Consider the following 23,043-nt stretch of genomic DNA (forward strand, 5'->3'; position numbering starts at 1 on the left):
TAGCTTACATAAAAGATGAAATCTTTATGCTAAATTTGGAAATCATCCACAAATGGTCAGAGTTATAAGTTCAAAAACTCAAAATTCTAAACCTTAGTTTGAATCAACAGTGAGGTTCAAGAAGAATCCAATACTGCTACAATTATATAAGTCCTAATATATGACTATTATAGATAACCAATATAAATATAATAACTAAATAATATAAATCAAATATATAATTATTAAGTATATAATATAAATAAATATAATTAATTAAATATATAACAGAAATAAATATATAATTATTAAATATATATTAATCAAATATAACTAACTATTTTAAAGTCTTGGAATGCTTTCTCTTACCCCCTCCTCTACCGTGTAGTTAGAGGGAGAAATACCTGAAATTAGACTTACTTTGTACTTAAAAGCTTTCCTCAGTAATAGCTGAAAAGCCAAACAGAAGACAACCTGTACCCCTTCAATGCCCTAGATCCCCTTCTCAACACAAATGACGTCAGATAAAAATTGATAGATAGTCATTTCAATCACAACGGTGGAAAGGCCAAAAAATGCAAAGGAAACCAATCATGATGAAAATTTATCGTTTAAGTACCATTAAGAGCTACAAGTCACATACTGTCGTGGAATTAGGATTATCCGTAAATTAAAACTTGTTTTCCTTCATATGTTTTACGGTTAGAATATTTTCTCTAATACATCCGTACATTTAATTTATCGTTTATATGTTCCATGGTTAGAATATTTTTCGCTGATACATCCGTATATTATATTTATCGTGCATATGTTTTACGGTTAGAATATTTTTCTCTGATACATCCGTATATTTTGTTTTTCCTTCATATGTTTTACGGTTAGAATATTTTTCTCTGATACATCCGTATATTTTGTTTTTCCTTCATATGTTTTACGGTTAGAATATTTTTCTCTGATACATCCGTATATTTTGTACTGTTCGTCTCTATGGCTTGATACTTTCCCCTCAATAATTTGCCCAATACGTGTACTGCACAATAATGCCATTAGATCATTTTGTGGAATAGGGAACCGGGAATCTGTAAGGTCAATGTATAGTATAATTAATGTAATGCATCCAGCTGGATTACGTGATTTGTATACCCTGACCTTTGTGTATAAGTATTGTAATGGCTGCATTCCACACTGTTTTATGGGAATATTTTGAGAAAGGTCTAATGTTCATTGTCACGGAACTCGAACAAGTGGAGATATTGAGGTTCCTCGCCTAGTTTCTAGTAGGACTGCTTTTTCAGTTATTTATAGAGGGGCTAAGCTGTGAAATAAGCTTGTCCCAAATACCAAGGAATTACCAATTAGTCAATTTAAATCTGAGCTACAAGGTTTGCTTGGTATGTATACCTTCGAAACAGACTGAGATTGATTGAATTAAAATTGACAATAATTGTTTATTGTTTTTTTCTTGCTTCGGGATCATGATATTATGTTGTTTTATTGTGTATGGATTATTTATGTAAGTTTTTTTTCAGTACAGGGATTCACTCTTCCTTTTTTTTTGTTAGTAGCACACCCTCGCAAGCGACACTTTTGGTGTGCTACCGATTGATTTTGTCTCTGCTGTTTTTTTTTTTGGTTTTTTTAATTGCTATTACTTTAAAAAAATATCTGCAGCCCTGGGGCAAGGGGCAACATATATGAAAACAGCTCTCATAAATTAGAGGCTTTATACGCTCATTTTAACAGATAAACATCTTGAACTTTACTGAAACCAATCATAAGCAGAAATCCAATCTAACAAAACTAAAGGACCAAAAGTAAGGCCTCGAGCCCGTTGAGCAACGCATCTTATTCCAGCATTAAAAAAAAAAAAAAAAATTACAATAACGATTTAGACTTACAGGATCATAGTTGTAGTCTTCATCGTCAAAGCTAAGGAAGAAGGCAGCTTTTTCAATGGCGTCGAGAGAGATTTTATTCATTCCTTTGGAGAAGAACTGTTGTCTTGCCCGTGCCCATGTAGTACGCTCACCGGCAGTTAGAGCTGCCAATTTTTCTTCGCCTTTTTCTGGGGCAGAGGTGTCATCAAGGATTTTCTGGAAAACACTAAAAAGAAAAAAACGCGTCATATGTTAAGTTTACCAAAACGTGTTAGGCTACCCAGCCTAATCAACGAATAAATAGATTTTGATACATAAAAAATCCCTTTATGGCACAGCCTGAAGTTCCAATTCAAACAAAAAAGGAGATGAATCTTTTATGCTTATAAGCAACTACCTGCAGTCTCACTGACCAACAGTAGCCCAAAAGATATTGAAGTCTGCAGCCTATATTTTAACCCCAGAATATTTTACGGGTTGGTTGAATTCATTGCTGCGTATCTGTATCCTCTTTGGTTCATTTGTTCAGATACCAAAATGTTTTATTTCTAAACAAATGTTTTAAAAGATGTTCTTTGATAGAATTAATTGTTCGTTAATAAAATCAAAAATCATTAAAAATATTTTAGTTTTTTCCGTCCTGTAAACACTTATGTCATTGTTATCTTTACAGAATAGCCAATTTCAACATAAAAATCGCAAAGAAAAGGTAATACTTTTGCCTTTCAGACACCTTATACGGCTTGCCTACACACAGTGGAGAGGGTCGGGGAAATACTATAGAACCATCCAAGGAACCTCTTTCTCCCATTTCTAGGCGAATAAAAAGAATACAAATCTGGAATTATAAAATTACCAAGTCGAAAAAGACCTTTAATTTGTTTTGAAATTAAGTTTCATAAAGGTTGGATATTTGAACATGTTTTTTTTTTGCATATTTGATAAAAATTACTTATATGGATCTAGAATAGAAGAAACAACTAAAAAAACAATAAAAAGCTTAAAAAAATATTAAAAAGGCTGTTAATGAGGTATTTTAATAAGATTTAATTTATTTTAATAATTGTTTATAGAATGTTTTATCAGTAGACATGGTCCTCCAGAAGAAATTACAACTGCAAGCTGATAATGTACATTTATTGCTGGCATTTGACCCAAAAGACAATCCATAACGAAATCAGTTTGTACTCAACGGTATGGAACGGATTTCTAAACTTCCTCCTCAGGCAAGATGGCTCGAGTAAAGAAAAAAAAATCCGTTTCGGAGAAACTGAACAGATATTATATGAGAACCTGGGATTAGAATATCGCAATATGACTAGGGCACTTAACCTCAATGACTAAAATTAACATCTTGGTTGAACCATTTGCAATCGAATAATTGGTTGATTTTTCTCCAACGAGACAACAATTACCACAGATCTTTACCCCCACATTCTGGTTTAATATGTTGCACCAGAACAACCAGTCACTATTTTCCAGAAGGGCGGTGCACCATCGCAACGGGAATTGCACATTTGTCCATCCCTGAAATTCAACATTTCCAAACAGACAGATTGGAAGGGATGGGCCAAGTCCATGGCCACTGTGTTTGCGAGATATTACTCCCTCGTCCTTTTTTTATACGGCTACGTAAGTATATCAAACAAGATACAGATCATTCTTGACTTGTGGGAGAGGGAGTCCATGAAACCTCTCATTCCTCTGATAAAATTTGTGGCATGAAAAATACATTTTTCCGTGTTTGATTTAATTTGATCTAGCTGACTTAGCTTTAATAGCTAGGTTTTTCTCCAAGAGAATGTTCAGAGTACGTGAAAAAGGGAAAAATTAGCATTTCTTTTATTTGTAACCAATTTTTTTTATTCGTTGGCTGGTTTTGCTCGTGGCCAGTTCGTTCGTGGCCAATTTTTTCGTGGCTTGTTTCACCTCTTGGTTCACCCAATCTTTCACTCTAAGTGGAAAATTTAGTGATTCACTTATAGGTTTAAAAAATAAGACCATCTTTGTTCAATAATACAACAAGTGTTGTTTTTGCCTCACAATTTTGTTGGCACTCTCTTAAATTTAAATTAATTAATCAACTGCATTAGGGTTTGCCAAATGAGTTAAAATTTAACTCTTTTTCTTTCTCTTTTATAGCTAAAAATACAAATTTCCTTGATTTCATACATTATTTCGTTTAAGAGATAAATTGGGGCTCTTTTAAAGTTCAAAATAAAGAAATTTCCTGCTCAAATTCTCTTAAAAATCATAGAGACTAAAAGAAGACTTTTTTTTTAATTTTCCATACGCTAAAAAAGAGCCCTTAACTGTTTAGAAAAAATAATGACATTAAAATAATGATATTAAAACTTTCTAAAGAGCCTTAGCACTACAAAATTTTCATTTTTCTACGAAAAAAGCGTCTTTCTCCTTTTTTTGCACGTTGAACAAGATAAATCACTTTTATTTGTCTTAATTGTTGTCTAGTCAAAAATTATTATTCTCTCAATTCGAATTTTCGAGAATCCTCATAAAACTGGAAGTTAAATTTTTCTTCTAGGAAAAAACAAAACTTCCATCCTTCATGCAAACATTTTAACAGAATAAGTAAACTCTTTTAGGCTAAGAAAAAAGTTTTCATTTCAAGTTTCCCTGGAAATCCAAAAAAATAAATATTACTAGAAAAAGACTTGGACCATCAGAAGTTACTTACATTTCCAGTTCAGCCGGCTTCATCAGTCTCCCTTTATGGTAGAGGTTAACTTTCCAAAATTTTCCACTGCAGAAAACAGCAATATGCGTGCTATCAGGAAGATGAACTATCTTATCCGTTTCAAGCCCAGGAATACGTGTTGTGTTAAAGATACGTTCATACTGTGCCGAACAGAGTGGAACTATATTCTGGACCATTATCTGAAAAAAATAGCAATAGTAGATAACTGTGACAAGCCTAGTTGGAAAACATAGATTTTCAATTTTGAAGATATTTGATAGGCTGCTGCAACAATCAGAAACCAGAAAAATTATGATATAATTACTCATTCCAATCCACAATTCAGAGTAGATACATTTAGGTACAAAGGCTCCAAGGATCAAAGGTGGTACAGAAAAATCTACCCAATGCCAACTACTTATCTACTTTTTGTAATATATTACAGTTTTTTCAAATACTTAAAATTTGGAAAAATGCGTTCTTACTAAGCTGTTTGGAATATCAGTTCATTACGAACCAAAGGAAATAGGTGAAATAATAACAATTTATACACCGAACTTGAATGCATCAACAATATATGAAAAAATATAAAACAGCAGAATTTCAAGAAGAAATGTATTCACTTTAAGTAGCTTACTTGGATTTCAACTAAAATAAAGTTAATCCCTTTCTTCGACCCCCTCTAGTCAAGTTTGGGGAGTTATGATATTCAGAAGCCCCTTGAAAATGCGGTTCTATATTTTGTAAAAATATTATTGTTTTTTCAAATACTTAAAATTAGGAAAAATGTGTTCATATGAAGCTGTTTAAAATGATAATGCACTACGGATCATTACTATTTACCAAAGAAAATATGTGAAATAATAACAATTTACACAGCAAACTTAAATACATCTACAACTCATTAAAAAACATAAAACAGCAGAATTTCAAGGAGAAATTCACTTTAAGTAGATTAGTTGGGTTTCAACTAAAATGGAATTAATACCTTGCTTCGACCACCTCTAGTCACGTATTCTGGGGAGAGTTCGAGCATTCAGGTACCTCCCTCCATGGAAAAGTTTAAACAGTATAAAATATATAATTTCTAAGGCTTTTGTGGTAAAACAAAAGATTACTATTAATAGATAGACCTCGCCCAAAATGAAATCTTGGTTACAGAGCTTGTAACGTCAAATAAATAAAAATTCCAGTAGGGATAAAATCCTTTTAATAGACAGTGATGATAACAGTGATAGAAATTCACAAAAATACTATATATTTCGGTCATATATGCAGTGACCGTCATCAGTAGTAAAACTAAACTAAAACAATTTAAAACAATAGTTTATATACAAAATCAAGTAAAACTACATATTATTTAATTCTCCAATTCTTTTCAAAGCAATGGCGGAAGCTAGCCTCTTTGACCTTCTTGGATTCAGTTCATTAGCGTTCAATAATATAGCACTTGGACAGAGCTCAACTACATTGGGTGAATTGAACTTTACTCTGTCAGATTTTAATAAATTATCGTAGATAAAATTTAGCCCAAATTTACCTGTCTCACGATTCAAAGCAATGTTCCTGAATAAGATTTTCTTTATTTCAAAAGTTTCACGAAAATTTTGCTTTAAACCCCGATCCCTAGAAATCAAAGAGACATTATCGAACGAAATAAAATGATCTGGAAAATTGAAAATATGTTCTGAAACGGCTAAAGTAAAATCTTCAGACTTAGAATCTTGCTTTAAAGCCAAAGAAATAGAATCTTTATGCTGTAACAGTCTCGTTTCTAAATTCTGGTTAGTACTTCCCACATATGAGTTTCCACAAGTACATGGGATCTGTTAGACCCCACTTTGTTGCCCCAATGAAGTTAGATCCTTCCCAGAAGTTACGTACCTTAAAGAGTAATAATACTTTGGGTAGTTTTCTAAATTCTGGGAAGGATCTAACCTCATTGGGGCTAAATTCTATTTACGATAATTTATTAAAATCTGAAAGAGTAAAGTTCAATTCACCCAATGTAGTTGACCTCTGTCCAAGTGTTATATCATTGAAGGCTAATGAGCCGAATCCAAGAAGGTCAAATAGGCTAGCTTCCGCCTTTGCTTTGAAAAGAATTAGAGATTTAAACAATATGTAGTTTTACTTGATTTTGTATATAAACCGTTGTTTTAAATTGTTTTAGTTTAGTTTTACTACTGATAACGGTCACTGCATATGTGACCGAAATATCTAGTATTTTTGTGGAATTTCTATCACTGTTATCATCACCACTGTCTATTAAAAGGATTTTATCCCTATTTGAACTTTTATTTATCGTCATGGAAAGGCAGTGTGGTCTCCGAAATTATCTACGTCTTATTTGTAACGTCTAAATAGACCAAATAGACTCTTTTTGTAATAAAATCATTCGAGTCTAAATGGCGGAGAGTGAATAGACCGTATTCACCGAACACCTCTTCGCAATTTTGTAAGTGGTTTAAGGTTTTGCAAATAAAACTATAAGTTAAAAATTCAAAACTATTCTCCATATAATTCATCAAATAGGATTTTCCTTATATGGGATGATACAAAACTTGATTACGTTAGAGATTTGCGCTTATTATGTCGGTTTTAGTCGTTTTTCATTGATGTTGAGGGAACACGTGAGGGTTGCTCCTTTTTAGAGTACATACTCGTTGGACCATTAATAAAGAAAGCAATATCATCCTTTTCTAGATTCTTCTTCTACAAGTGAAATTGCCTACTCCATTCTTGTTTATTTTATTTACCTTGTTCTGTTTTTTCTGTAAGAGATTGACAATCTTACATTTTGCCCGTAAAAATTTAAAACTAAACACCAAATACAGTTACATATATATATATATATATATATATATATATATATATATATATATATATATATATATATATATATATATATATATATATATATATATATATATATATATATATATATATATATATATATATATATATATATATATATATATATATATATATATATATATATATATATATATAGATCGTAACTGGAAGGTCAGAGGGCCGGAAGCACCCTCCAGGCTATATAATCTGTACACCTGGCATCAACATTTTTAGAACTAAACACTGATTGGGTGGAGCTCTACTCATGTTCATTGCAGCCACCCAGCTTATTTCTAGAGCTGTTCACGTTTCTCACTATTTTCAAATATTCATGTTTCTCATTGGATTATACGTTGACCTTTACCACATTTCCAGATGTGCACAGCTCCTTGACTAACCTAATCGAAAAAATGAGGAATTTCATATTCATGTAAATAGGGGGCTGGAGCTTCCGTCTAAGGGCACTCAGATCCCTAGTTGTTTTTTGTTGTGTTTTTATCATTTATAGGTACAAAACTTATTACTCATTAGCTAAAATATACAAAAGAAATTTTAAATACTAACTTTAAATTTAGCATTTAAATTTTAAGCCTATGGAAATCAGTTTTGGTTCTTTTATCTAATGGCCAATTATTAAATCGATAAGAAAATGGGTCAGTATTATTTACTTTTGTCCTAGACGTCCTCGTGGGTCGCATTGGGGCCATCACCTTTACATGTTGGCGGATCAGCTGTTCCTATGATGTGCGGTCATCCGATTGCTTTAAAAGTTACACGAGATTATTACCAAAATTGTCTCGTCATCTCTTCCTTGGTCTGCAAGGAAAGCGGCTGCCGTAGAGTATTTTCCTTGGGGGGGGGGGGGTATTTTCCGCGGGGGGGGGGGGTATTTTCCGTGGGGGGGGTATATTCCACGGAGAGGGGGTATTTTCCGTAGGAGGTATTTTTCGGGGAGGGGGGGGGCTAAACGCCTAGAACCCTTGGTTGGAGACTGTTGAGGTATGTTATACCAGTTATACGGCGAAGGAATTTCGCTTCGAATTTTGTACTCTTCCTCCAGTTTCAGCGTCCACGTCTCGCAGGCGTACACAGTAACAATAACGATAAAGGAAACAAAGAATCGTAGCTTTTGTTGTATTGATAAATGTTTAACGTTACAAAATTCGAGCAACCTCTTGAGGCTAGTGCTTCCAAGAGCAAGTCTTCTTTTCATGTCGTCCGTGAAACTGTTGTCTGATTTTAGCAGGTTCCCTAGGTATACGAACTGAATTAGCGATTTAATGATTTCGCCGCTTACTATGGTATGAACGAGAGATGGGCTGGGATCTCTTGTTACGCGCATGAATTTTCTTATCTTATTTGGATTAATGGACATGTCAAAGCTGTTTACTGCAGATTCTAGTTCGGAAGTTTGGGCCAGTATATCAGGTATAATTTCAGCTAGTTTATCGAGGTCGTCAGCATACGCTAGAATGACTTGCCTAATGGCCAGGCCTTCTTAGTTTTCTATAAGTGGCAGGATGGTGCGTAAAAAAACAACAACCTTGGATAGTTGGAGAGACAGTAGCTTGCAGCAAACCCAAAGCTGTTGCAAGCTCTTCTGTCTAGCCTATGGGCCAGAATGTGGCTGCAATAGTTTTCTTAAATATTTTTGATAAATATATTAAATTTTCGGACATACCATAATGGGCTAGAATATAACACAGCCCGTTTCACCACACAAGATCAAAGATCTTTTCTGATGAAGAGTTTCTCTACCAAACTCAATATGCTTTTCTACAAGTTTTTTCACTACAAAAATCTCCGCCGATCGTCCTGGGGAGAAGCCCGCCTCATAATCACTGATGTAATAGCTCAGATTCGGTTCCTTGTTATGGTTTTTGCTGGGTGGCTAGAGAGACTAATGGGATGGTAATTTTTGAAAGGCATTTGCTGGGCCTTTCTTATGGAGCCATAGGATCACCGCTTTTGCCCATGCTTTTGGGAAATAGTCGGTGTCCAAATGTACACAGCTATCTTATAAAGTATATTTCCAGCAATGTGAAACCAAATTTAAGTAGTTTACCAGGGATACTATCCGGGCCTTTATTATTCTTGAGCCTGCAAATGGCATCTTTAACTTCACTCAATACTGGCGGGGTACTGGGGTCGCACTCACCCGCTTTGATTGAAAAGTTTGCCAAGAAAAACACGTAAAGTTTCATTTTCTTTTCAGTCAAATTTAACAGTCAAACCACAGGTTCTCGACAAATTTCGATGATGGCTAGTACCCTGGGAGAATTCGCTAATAGACCATTTGTCTTTGTGACGGTCGACCGACGCTGAGGCTCGCAAATGATTTTAAGGTACCTCATCCTCTTAATATGTGATTATTTTATTATCTAATTTTGTGATTAATGGAACAACAGTCAAACTGTTGAAATAATAATTATTTAAGTAGCACTAAAAAAAATGATTATTAATCATTATAATATTGAATAACGACTACAATGGACTCTAACATTTATATTGCCCCGATACCGTTTCAGGGGTGAAACTGAGGAGGGGGCAGAACTGAAAGAATTGAAAAAACGACAAATATGCCACCCACCCCCCTATATATTCAAAAACACATTCTGTCACCTTCTCTACTTTTTTATGAACTCACGCAACTATACTATTTGAGATCCACCTGCAAGGTATCTTATTATGTTTTGCACAGAAAATCCTTAAAGTATGAAAGGAAAATTGCACAGACCCAAAACAACATAAATTATATTCATATTTAAGAGTAACATGAATTTTAAACGTGAACTAGTTTATACTTTGAAGTGTTTCTATTTAAGGTTTTTACAAAAGTTTCAACGTCAATCAAGTCTCAGTATGTGCATTTCAGATACACAGTCTTTTTGCTTTTAACGGGCCTTCCGTTTGTCCAAGGGTGGGGTATCCTTTGGATCAAACTCAGGAGGTAAGGGCTGATTTGTTAACTTTTCACAAGAACAAATTTTGACAGTAATGATGGTTTGACTGTTGGTTGATTTGATGGTTCGATACTTGAAAAAGGCAACATAAATACATTAAAAAGTTAGAATGCGATTTGTGAAACGTAGAGACTTTAGAGAATAAAAATTTTAGTCGAACTTAATCGAACTAAAATCGACTATAATTAAAAAAGTCGACTAAAATTAAATTTTAGTCGAACTATTTCGCCATAGATTTGTTTTTCGTTTAATGGGATAAAATCACCTGTCATAGCAAAAGATGCGTGGAAAAAAAGTCCTATGAAATCATATTCGAAATCCCTTCTTCAATTGAAGGAAAATCCTTTCTTCCCTAAAAGAATACTTTCGTACCTTGAGAAAGTTTCATTTTTCCTTACCTTCTGAATGATCCATTAGGTTTCTCGATAGCTTTAGTTGGTTTCTTTCTCTATAAGTCTTTTTTTTCTGTTTTCAGTATAATAACGAGTCTATCCCCTATAGACACTAGATGTCAATATTTTAAGTGTTATCTAAGCGTATTTTCCTTTTATGGGTAAGAAAAAAAGACACATCAGTGCTACTCAAGCTAAAATGAGATTTCATTCAATTTTTAAGATAGAGGGCTGAAAACCTCCAGTAAAGAGCTTTCGACCATGATGATTCCAAAGGTATAATTCTTATTTCGATCCATCATTTTAATAATTTGCCTTATGGGCCTGTTAAAGTTGTAGCATCTTTTTTTTACTTGAGAACACACCTCTTCACTCCATAACACTCCAGGGGGATTTACTGGCATGTTTTGAAAAACAGCAAGAAATTAAAACTTAAAAAAAAACAAGTCTTTTCAGCTGAAAGTAAGGAGCACTATTCAAAATTAAAACAAGCATAGTATATGTTGAGGTGTGGCACCTACATTTACAGATCTTGGATGGCATTCCCCCCCCCCCCTTGCTCACCCTAATAGGAGTCTACTAGCAATATACAATCTTCGTTCTACCTGCATATTTTCTACAATACGTCTAAATGATATCAGGTTTCTATAAGTAACTTTAATGACAGTTGGAGTCTAATAATACAAGGGCTCTGATCCCCTTACTCCTTTTATACGAATCTTTTTATAGATAACCTCATTTACAACTAATAGGATAGACGCTACAGTTAAGTTTTAAAATTCTTACCGGTTGAATTTCTTGACGTTCCAATGATCTCCTGAACATCATAGCAGAGTAGACAATGTTAGCAGCCCGCGCAGCCTGTATTGAAGAGGGATGGCGCAGAATGGCATCAATGCCATAAAAATTAGAATTGACCATAATAGGCGATCTTCCACGGAGATAAACATATTCTTCCCACCAATCGGAAACATAGTTAGTGGACCACCTAAAAAGAAAAAGAAACAGCTGTAACCTGGGATGGTTGATACTATTTTGACAATAGATTCTGAACAATAGATTTTATTGTAGCCTACTAAGCTATAGTTTTAGAAACAATGTTGTCGTGAGGAGCATCTTCATGTAGCAATGGAGCATCGTTTATGGTTGGAATTATGCGCTTTTTTCTTAATTTTATTTAGCAATTCGTTTTCCGGTACTTTTATTTTTCAGATATTTTAAGTTAGCTGCAATTATCTATCCATACCTTATTGTCTGTTTTTCTATATTTGAAAATTAGCATATATTTAAAATAGAATTAATGATTTAAGTGTAGTTAAATCCCGAATACCACTCTACAAGTAGCAGAAACAGGGCGAAAGAAGGAAAAAAAGAACAGCAATGATATTGGAGTGACACGTTTACGGAGCTTGGATTTTCTTCCTCTTTTTTTTTTAATTTAAGCGATACATTTCATATATCCTTTTTATGTGAATCCACCGTGTGAGCGGGTTTGAAAACTTATCAGTGTTTTCACATTAGGATAGTTCAATATGAGTTGAACAAGGCTGCTCACTAAACCTTGACACAAAACGTGATTCCGCTTTCCTCTATGTATCTTCTTATTTTCTAGTCGTTGCATCTTAAGAGAGGAACTTACGATTAGGTTTACCAGTCCAAAGGATTTGCCCAAGAAAGTGTTACCTGATGATTTTGGAGAAATTATCTATTCAGGGCTACCAAGAGAGCTTATAGGGAGCTGTAACCGCCCCCCCCCCCCTCTAAAGTTGTACATTCTATCGTATTTGCATAAGTTCTCCTTTAAGTTGGAACTACTTTAGGATGGTTGAGCCCATTCTACAGGACAGGGCTTAGCTCCATTTAAACAAGGATTACCACAGGCTCTAGAAATTAAACAATAGGAAAAAGGACCAAAAATAATAGGAGAAGACAAAGACGAATCACTAAAAATACAAACTATAAACAAAACGCGTTAATACATTTTACTCTTTTTTTTTACTTTACACTGGGCTAAAGTAAAATACTTTCCATTTGTCACAATTGTGGATTCGTCAATTTTGCGTCCATTCTTTACTCTTTGTAAAATTATCGCTTGTTTTCTTAATTTACGGTGCATCCACTCTTATCAAACTGGAGGAGCCACATTTGTTTTTACATTTTCACTTTTTTTTAATTTATATTATGCTGCAATGGCGTCAATTCACAAAAATGCAGAGAGAGGGGGGGGTGTAAACGGATTTTTCGAAAACTAACGGGGTCAACTTTGTTATATTTCCAAATTTTCTCAATAATGAGCACCAAGAAAAGGGATTTTTAATGCAAATACTCCAAAGAGCATTTCTCAAAACGAGGAGATCAAATTCCCCCTCCCTTCCTTCTACCCCATGATTGACGTCACTGTTGGTCTGACTACACAAAGAGATCCCAGTTCTACCAAAAGAACAAAGTTGGAAAGTACATACAGTTCTTTTATCTTTACAAATTACAGTCACTTACTTTTACTTTGCAGCAAGAGGAATGTGTAAGATCTAATCAGGCTGAAAAGGGTACAATAACTCAGTTTAACTACATTTTATGTACACAAATAAATCTTCTTTAACATGTATTGTGTCGTGGTGAAAGTATTTCTTCTTGATTTTTCTGCTAATGCACCACCTTCCTATGAATGATCCTTACTGACATAATCTTCATATTAATTCGGCTAAATCAAAATATTCCAGAGCTTCCACTTCTACTCCTTCAGTCGAAAACTAAATTTGGCTTCTGAAAATTGGCAACATCTCTAAATATGAGGATCTACAGCGCGAGGATATTCTACCGAGTAATCTAACAGATTCCATATACACAGTGACGGTTCTAGGTCTATATAGGGGTGGGGGCGGCTGCCTCCACCCAGTATTTCTGGCATTCGACATTAAATTCCTCTTATTTATATTTTTACATTCCTATACTATATCTTGCCCCCGCCCAGATTATAAGGTCTAAAACCTCTACTGCATACACACGGAGGCTTCTTTTAGGGCATATAGATGAAATGAGCTCACCTTTAGAATGGCTCTAAAAGTATTAAGGGACGCAAAAAAGCATAGAACAAGCATAAAAACTTTTTTATGGCTAAAATAAGCCAAAATTAAGCTGTTCTATGAAGATGACGAACAAATAAGAACATTTTCGAATCTTTGTGGATGGAAACTTATAGGAAACCCAGTATTGGCACGACTTCTATCCTCAATTGTGATTCAATTTTTTTTCAATCTTGCGTTGCTCAGCAAATTGTCGACTGGGATAATTTGAAAGGCAGTAGGTAACAGGATGCATGGCACATGAGATGAGGCCAACACATTTGTTTTGGGTTTTCTGATGGTGATCAACGTAGTTGATGTGGTTCCGACGGTTATCGGATGGATCGTATGCTTCTGATAGTTATTAACGTATATGATATGGTTCTAATTGTTATCAACGAAAATATGTTGGTACAGCAAGACATTTTTTTGCCTTTCTGATAGATACGATTTTGATATTAAAAGCCAATTTTAGTTACTTTTGTGTTTGAGAAAAGGAGTTATAACACATTTTGGAAAAACGTAGACTTTCAGCACCATATAAACTACATAAACTTTATATACACAATACATACATATACATAACATAAAGTATATACATAACATAAACATAAAAATAATATTTTATATACAATACATAAAACACATATACTTATACGTAACATAATTACATATACATAAAGTTTATATGGTTTAAAACCATATAAACTCCAGCAAATTGGATTGCACGAATCCTTTGTTCGTGTTTCCTTTTGGAAATATTTTACTTCGAAAAAACGCGTCTGATATCCCTCGATCCTTCTTGGAACATCTGGCCAAGAAATATTTATATACGGAAAATATATATACATATATCATATACATATAAAATACATATAATAAAATATATATATTTACAGAAAATAGCCAAAAATCTGAAGATATAAATCTTAAAAAAACATACCGTAGAAGTTCTGTTAGTTTTAAGCTTTCTGATTAACAAACGGAGACATTCTTTGATTCCTATCAATTAACCTACTCTATTGGCCGGGGTTCAAACCAGGGGTGAATCTCCAACATTTTTATTGGGGGGGGGGGGAGGCAAGAGGCGTCCATAGCCGGATAGTCAAGAGGCATGGGATATATAATAGTTTTTTCTCCACATTATTGGGGGGACTGCCCCCCTTCACCCCCCCCCCCCCAAAAAAAAAGACGCCCCTGGTTCCAATTATAACTCAGAAGGAGATAACCTGTAAATCCGCATTCGGTGCAAACTTTAGAGTTAGATATAAATAACAAAATTAAGCCGAAAATTAATATGGCTGCAAAAACTTACATGCGCTTGAGAATAAGATATCTCTGAAGTTTTTTAGCAATGCCATTTCGGAATTCTCTCGCTAAACGTTCCATTCTATGGTACTCCTCATCATCCATTAGTGGACGGACACTTCTTAGGTACTAAAAATTGTAAGACTATTTAGTTTGATGAGATAACTAATGGCACATAAAAAAACTTTAAAAGTTTGAGTTACTTTCTTTGCAAGTTCCCTCCTTATTAAAAACAGTGATCAAAGTAGTGACGCATAGCAACAATACAATAATGACAATGTTAACAAATAAAAACATAAATAAAATAGGGTATAGTGGGCGCGATATCTTGGGTTATTTTGGATTTCACTCACTTCACCAGCTTTTTGATAACCAAACCGGTAAAATAATTTCTGTTTCTAAAATAATCATAATTCAAAATCGTAGTTCAACAAATTTCTGGATAGGGGGGAGGGAGGCTTCACTTTAGAGACGGTCATTTTATAGCACCTATTAGTATTCAAATGCACATTTCTAAATAGTTTTGATACTAATCTGGGTTGAATCTTAAACTTGAAACCCTTTACTTAGCTACACCAAAAGTGGTTTAAACTTTAGATAGAGGAACTGGAAGACTTTTTAAGGGCAGAGAGGGTACAATGCTTAAAGAAAGCATAATTGTGAATTATGTTGTTTTTCCAAGAATTTTCTAAAGGAAGAAGTTCATCCGAGTCTGTTAATGAAAGTCATAATCCATTCCCAACCTTCCCTGTGCAGATTGTATTTCCCTTCGCATTATGAAATAAAAATTTGACACAAAATTTGCTTTTTCTTATTATTATTCATCACAGTTCTGTCGATTCTAGAGAGAGAGAGAGAGAAATAGAGAGATATAGTGAGAGAGAGAGAGAGAGAGAGAGAGAGAGAGAGAGAGAGAGAGAGAGAGAGAGAGAGAGAGAGAGAGAGAGATTCATCCTTACTCATCAAGAAATTCTCTATCACATTTTTAAAAGAGGCTACACTCTCAGCCATCCTAGTGCTTTCCGGAAGACTATTCCAAACCGAAACAACCACATGCCTAAACACAAAACTAGACCTAGCAGAGTGTCGTCTCTCTTGTACTAGGTCCGCGGAATTCCTTGTATCATAAGAATGGTACGCAGAATTCGATGATTAAATATCACAAAAATAATTAGGCGCAGTTTATTTAAAATAATTAGGCGCAGTTAGACTAAAAAAATAATTAGGCGCAGTTTATTTAAACATTGATACTCGAAAATACAGGTCTGACAATCTCTCAACTGCCCAAAATTTAAAATATTAAAATGGCGATAACAATCCATTGTACGTTCACATTTTTCAAAATCATCCAGCAGGCGCAGCACTTTATTGCATAGTTGTTAGAGCTCTTCCCTTTAACTTAAGTCTTCAATTTAACCAAAAAATATCGAAGTTATTGTCAATATTGTAAAAAAATACCCTTTTTTCCTCACAGAAACAACCAGTGTCATTGTACAAAATGCAATATATGGCCTTGTGGTAAACAGAGACTATAGCACTTACACCTAAACTGAAGACACTTAATTTGTTTAATCTGTTTTTAAATTTCGAATTTGGTTCTCAAGATGTACAAATGTTTTTTTGTTTGTTTGTTTTTTGTTGTTTTTTTTTGCATAACGTATTATTTTATCCTTTTTAGTAGAAGAAAATGATGTACTACCAAGTTTTCATTAACAGAGTCGTTTTGTCACAATTATAACGTCGTCGTTCTAACACCACACTGGCTAAACATTAGGTAAGTAAAAAAGAATAAAAAAAAAGTCGCGACAAAATGTTTTTAAACAAGTGACATTTACGAAAGAATAAACAGCCCAAATGTCATTATTTACATTTTTTATTGTTGCATTTTTACTCTTATGTGAAATTTTTTCTAAATTATTGAATTGAAAGAGGGGTGACTTTCCATTACCATTTAAGCGTAGAACATTATTTCTAAACAAAATGATGGGCGGCGTAGAACAATGGCCATCCTAGAACACTGTAAAAGAGTGAATTTAACTTTATACAGTATTTCTAAACGCAAAAAAAAACAATTACGCTGACAGCGTACCTGTTAACCATCCTCGAGAATAGTCTAAAGGTTATAGCTCTGTAGAAGTTCGGGTAAGACCTAGCCAAGATTTCATTATGTTATGATACTGAGACTTTATTAACTAAGACTAAGAGTTAACTATCTGATACTAAGAGCTAGAGAAACATAGAGCTACTATTTATTCCAATTTTTCTGAAAAGATTATTAATAACCCAGGACTTCTGTGGAAACAATTAACAAATAAACAAAAACAAAAGCCCAACCAGTCATTTAATATCCCTCCCGAACTAAGGGAGCAACATTTCTCCAGAGAGTTTTCAGAACCATACCCACTAATAGAAAATCCCTCCAAAGTCACACTCGAAAAGATACTTTCGATAGGGGTCAAATCAATGTTTACTGTATCAGTTTCGGATGTTCATAATATAATTCGTAAAATAAAGAAGCCTTTCTCAGGAAGTACAGATCACGTTTGCGCCAAACACCTTCTATATGGAACCCCTTCTATTTTTTCCCACCTTGCCCTACTTTTCCAAATGGTGTTTACAAATTTTCCATCAACATTCCTCTGTTATTCTAGAAAGAGCACACGCTCGACACCAAGAATGTAATTTATATCTCCCAATTGAGTAACTATTACTACTACTACTGCTATTACCAGCTCACTGCCGCAACAATGCTGCCTGAGGCCGACACAGCTACGCCAACCCAATCTATCCAAAGCCTCCCTCTTTACACCCTTCCAGGAAATTTACCCTACCAGTTGCATTAAAGCACCATCATTTACACTGAAAGTATGATTTAATCAATTGAACATCGCAGATTGAATTAAAAAGCTATAATTTAAACTAGAAGTGTAATTTTGCGCATATTGGTACACCACAAAAATTTAAATTTTAATAATCCATCTTCCCTCCTCTTGAATATATTGATTAACAACACAGACATAGCCCCTTTCAGAAAATCAACAGTTCAATTTGTGCACTCTATTTTATGTTAATTACTGTTATTCATACTATATTTAATCATTTCCATTTACGGTCCCATAGGGTCTTATAAAATAGGGTCTTTTTTCTTGTATCTGCTTCAGGCGCCTAGCTGAAAATCCGACCACAACTTCAACAAGTATCATCAAGTTTAATCTCACGCATCAAAAGTTACGCGCCTGAGAAAATTTGCCTTATTTTCGAAAAAAGGGGGAAACAGCCCACAAAAGTCATAGAAACCCAATAATAATCACGCTCGCAGATTCAATGTATCAGAAAGCCCTACTGTAACGTTTTCGAACTCATATCAGCAAAAATGTCAAATTTTGAATTTTTTACTTGAAGAAGTATGTATACTTGTTTATTTGTTTTTTCGTTTTTCCCAGGGGTGGTTATATCGACCGAACGGTCGTACAAAATCACGAGAAGCCTCATTCGAACGAAAATTATAAGTTCTAGTGCCCTTTTTAAGTGACCAAAAAAATTGGAGAGCAAATTGGCCCCCTCCCACGCTCATTTTTTTCCTGAAGTCACCCAATCAAAATTTTGAGATATCATTTTTGTTCAGCATAGTCGAAAATCTAATTAAAATATCTTTTAGGATGACTTAATCCCCCACTGTTCCCGGGGGAAGGGTTGAAAGTTATAAACTTTGCCCATTGTTTATATATAGTATTGGTTATTGGGAAGTATACAGGCGTTTTCAGGAGGTTTTTTTTTGTAGTGGGGGATCGGGGTCGGTGACGGGACTATGGTGAAGAATCTTTCCATAGAAGATATTTCCTTGGGGGAAAGGACATTCCTTAGAAGGGGGCGCCGGCTTTCCCAGCTTTATTTAAAAAACGAGCAGAAACTATATAGAAAAAACAAGTTTATTCAATGAAAAATATAAACTAATATTTGAGCTAAAAATAGGCAGATATTATTATGCACATGAGGGGGTTCGCTCCGTCGACAATACCTAGGTCCTTACGCTAAAGTTTTTTTAGTACTTTCAAAAGAGCTATTTATTCTGAATAAACGGCCTTTGTGATTCGAACAAAATTCGAACTCTAGCGTAAAGAGCGAGGTATTGACTAGGGAGCGAACTCCCTAATATACGTAATAAAAGCATACGAATATAGAAATTCGTTACGTAAGTTAATTCGTAAGTTACGTCAGAACAAAATTTCGAGAAAGCCATTTAGCCAAAGAAAGGAAAATTAATATGCGAATTTTGTTTTAATTATTCATGTAGGGTAAGCCAAAACCAAAGCTGCATTAATTCAAAAATGTTCCGAAATTAAATAAAAACAACAAGTTTTTTTAACTGAAAGTAAGGAGCGACAATAAAACTTAAAACGAACAGAAATTATTCCGTATATGATAGGGGCTGTCCCCTCCTCAACGCCTCGCTCTTTATGCTAAAGTTTTTTATTATTTAAAATAATAAAATTGTGAGACAGAGTCAAACTTTAGCGTAAAGAGCGGGGCGTTGAGGAGGGGACAGCCTTTTTCATATACGGAATAATTTCTGTTCGTTTTAAGTTTTAATGTCGCTCCTTACTTCCTCAGTTAAAAAAACTTGTTTTTTTTAGTTAATAAGAGTAGGAACGGCCTAAACAGAGAACATAGTTCGGGAGGGTAGCATTAAAAAGAGTCGTATTTACGTTTACTACAAAATAAGAGCCTTATTAGGTCGAACTTACCCTGGTAAGTGTTTCATCAATACTGGGTAACGGTAAGTGAGGAAGAGATCCTTGAAAAGAATAAAGCATAGGACTTCTATAGCCACTGAATATCTTAAGTCCAAGTAGCCATAACTTAGTGGGTAAAGATACTTTCCGGCCAGTACCCCTTTCTTCATACATCCAACCTAAAAAAAAAAGGGCATAAAATAATTAATAACAACATACATTTGAGCTGCGCAGATAAAAAGTTGACGAACTCCATGAAAAACGCAAGAGAGAAACTGAGAAGTAAGATACAATGTCGGTTTTTATTAAATTCATACTTAGAATTCAATGCTTAATTCATAATTAATGAATGTCAATGTCAAAAACTCATACTAAATGAATGTCAATAGCCATATGTATAACATATTCTACCACATATTACATACATGCATAAAAACCTGGTGAAATTTTCAAAAGCAACAAGAAACTAGCCGAAGGGTCTGCCAGAAGATAGACATGAAAAAAAAACTAGCGTATGTTCTTTTTTGAGGATCGAAAAAATAGTCCTCTTACCTAAAAAGAAAAATTTCACGCCCTCTTCCCATTCTAACAAAAAAAATTCTATACTGAGAAACACTCGATTGCATTCAGGCTTCGGGTATAAAAAAGAGCGTACACTCTCTTGTAAGTATTCAAAAACCCACTGAATCTGAGAGTAACATCTATCTGGAGAAATAAAGTATTCATCAGGTGAGGTTATGCAACGGTTAACTACTTGATGTACAAAATCATCTCACTGTTTTCAGATTTGTAATTGGCTGGGTGTTGCGGATACTTACTTATTATATATGCAAGGTTATGCGAAAATATAGGCACAATTACAAAATAATGTAGGTTTGGCGGACGTCCCTAGGCCCCCTGTGTACGTATCAATTATGTACTACTACAAACAACTCATCGTAGCATAAGCTGCATGTGGACAAATAAGCTGACCCCACACTTTACACAGAGCCCATTCACAGTTTCACATATTGCCCCTTTCATGAAGTTCCCCTTTTCGTTCAAATATTTCATAAAGATTCATACAATCTTATTTGAAGATTCGAATGAGATGGTATGAATCTTCATTAGCAATGGTTCAGGAGCCATGGGTCGTCGGAGGAAAAATAATGTGGAAGGTCAGAAGAGCTGAACTCCATGTACATAATAAGGTGAGTACCGCTCCTACAGTGTGTATTCGTCATTCTAAAATTTTGGATACTTGGAAGTGTTGTAAAGTTGTGGAATACTGTAAAGTTGAGACGACCCCCCTAATTCTGTCATGTGATGCAAATGCGCATCAAAAATTATGCGGAAGTACCGATACAAATGAAAGAGGACTTGAGCTTCTAGATTACCTGGCGGGAGAAGGCCTTGCTTGGTGCAATCGGGGCTAGAGCCATACTTTCATAACAAAAGAAAGAAGAGAGGTTTTGGTTCTTACAATAGTCTCTTCACAACATGAGAGACTGGTAAAGGATTGGCATGTGAGCAACCTTCCGTCATTCTCTGACCATCGAATAATAAGATTCAAACAAATATATCCCAACGACAAAGGAAACGTCTTAGGGATGTAAGGAAAACAAATTGGCACATATATAACCAAGTTTTATCCAAAAAACTTGTCTATCTGCCTCTCAACCCTGGAATAACCGAAGAGAATCTAGACCAGGAGGCAGAAAGACTCACAGAAAGCATGAATAGTGCGTTTAAACAAGCAACCCCTCCAACACTTGTTGAAGAGGGGGACCAAGCCATTAACTGGTGGACTTCGGAATTAAGTCATAGAACAAAAATGACCCGAAGGGTGCTAAGAACTGCTGTCCGAACGACTAATCCCGAAGACTGGGACGCTTACCCGGAAGATTTAAAACTCCCAAAAATGGAGATAGGGAGAGCAAAGAGAACGTCATGGAGGACTTTCTGCGAAAGTATAGTCAGATGAAGCTAGCAATAGGCTACTAAAGACTCTAAGGTAAGATCATCGGGCACACTTGGGAAGTATGGCGGGAATAGATGATACTCTCACAACGGAACTGGAAGAAACCCTGAACCGCATGCTCGAAATACATGTAAAAGACCCTGAAGAACATAGTCCCATGCCAGCTTATTTTACAAACCCAAATATGGGGGAGGAGCTGACGTCCCGAATTGTAAGGGAGGACAGGGTCGAAAAAGCTTTGGGTGATTTTCAACCTTATAAAGCCCCTGGAACCGATAGGATATACCCTATAATGCTCCAGAAGAGATGGGAGAAAATACAAACTTATTATGTTGGTATTGCAAAGAAAAGTCTCGCTAACCTCCTTTCAATTGAAATTGATGGAACGATTGATTCATTGGTTTTGATAAGTAATCCAGAGACCAAGAACATGATATCCGAAAAACAAATGGGATTTAAGATAGGAGGCTCTACAGATGCTGCAGTTCACTAATTGGTGTAGCGGGTAGAGCAAGCCTTAGAATGTAAAGAATACGACTTGGGCATATTCCTTGACATAGAAGGAGCGTTTGATAATGCTGCTTTTGAATCCATAGAAATGGCCATGCAGAATGCAAGACTAGATAGTCGTTAAACTAAAGGGAATAAACAAAATCAAGGACTGTTCAGAAAGGATGCCCACAGGGGGAGGGGGGATAATCTCCCCATATATGTGGAACCTGGTCATGACCAGCCTGCTGAATTTAATAAAACAGCAACCCGAATACAGCCAGGCATATGCGGATGACCTACTATCCTTACTGAGAGGAAAATTTCTAAGGACACTGTTTGAAATGGGACAGCAAATACTGGACAAAATCTAAATTATGGTCACAGAATCATAAACCACGCTTAGTACTTGAAAACAGTGAAGTAGTCGTATTTACAAAAAAAGAGGAAATGACAAACTCCCTTTGCTCTAAAAATATATGGCCACCCATTATCACTGAAAAAGTAGGTGAAATACCTAGGGGTCATGATCAATCACCTACTGACCTGAAAACCTCACTGTCTTGAAAAGGCAAGCAAAGTTAGAGCTTCCCTAATTCAATGTCAACGAATGGTGGGAAAGAATTGGGGCTTGACTCCCAGTAAGACCATGTATTTATATAAGACGGTAACTAGACCGATTCTGTCATATGGAATAGTGGTTTGGGTCAATTCAATTCAAATTTC

At 35.0% G+C, this 23,043-nt stretch overlaps 1 protein-coding gene across 2 annotated transcripts in view; it reads right to left on the minus strand.

Moving 5' to 3' along the window:
- whd (carnitine O-palmitoyltransferase whd) overlaps positions 1–23,043 on the minus strand; it is a 123,585-nt gene that overhangs the window by 35,447 nt on the left and 65,095 nt on the right. For both annotated transcript variants that reach the window (XM_089107108.1, XM_089107107.1), the window contains exons 5-9: positions 19,881–20,047; positions 15,143–15,264; positions 11,552–11,753; positions 4,555–4,754; positions 1,878–2,082 (exon numbers count right to left, since the gene is read on the minus strand). In XM_089107108.1, the coding sequence (XP_088963234.1) occupies positions 1,878–2,082; positions 4,555–4,754; positions 11,552–11,753; positions 15,143–15,264; positions 19,881–20,047 (896 nt within the window). The remainder of the gene's footprint in view (positions 1–1,877; positions 2,083–4,554; positions 4,755–11,551; positions 11,754–15,142; positions 15,265–19,880; positions 20,048–23,043) is intronic.

The sequence above is a fragment of the Artemia sp. Qi Xiang Cuo genome, chromosome 21, assembly GCF_049724085.1.
Source record: "Artemia sp. Qi Xiang Cuo chromosome 21, ASM4972408v1, whole genome shotgun sequence".
NCBI classification, from domain to species: Eukaryota; Metazoa; Arthropoda; class Branchiopoda; order Anostraca; family Artemiidae; genus Artemia; species Artemia sp. Qi Xiang Cuo.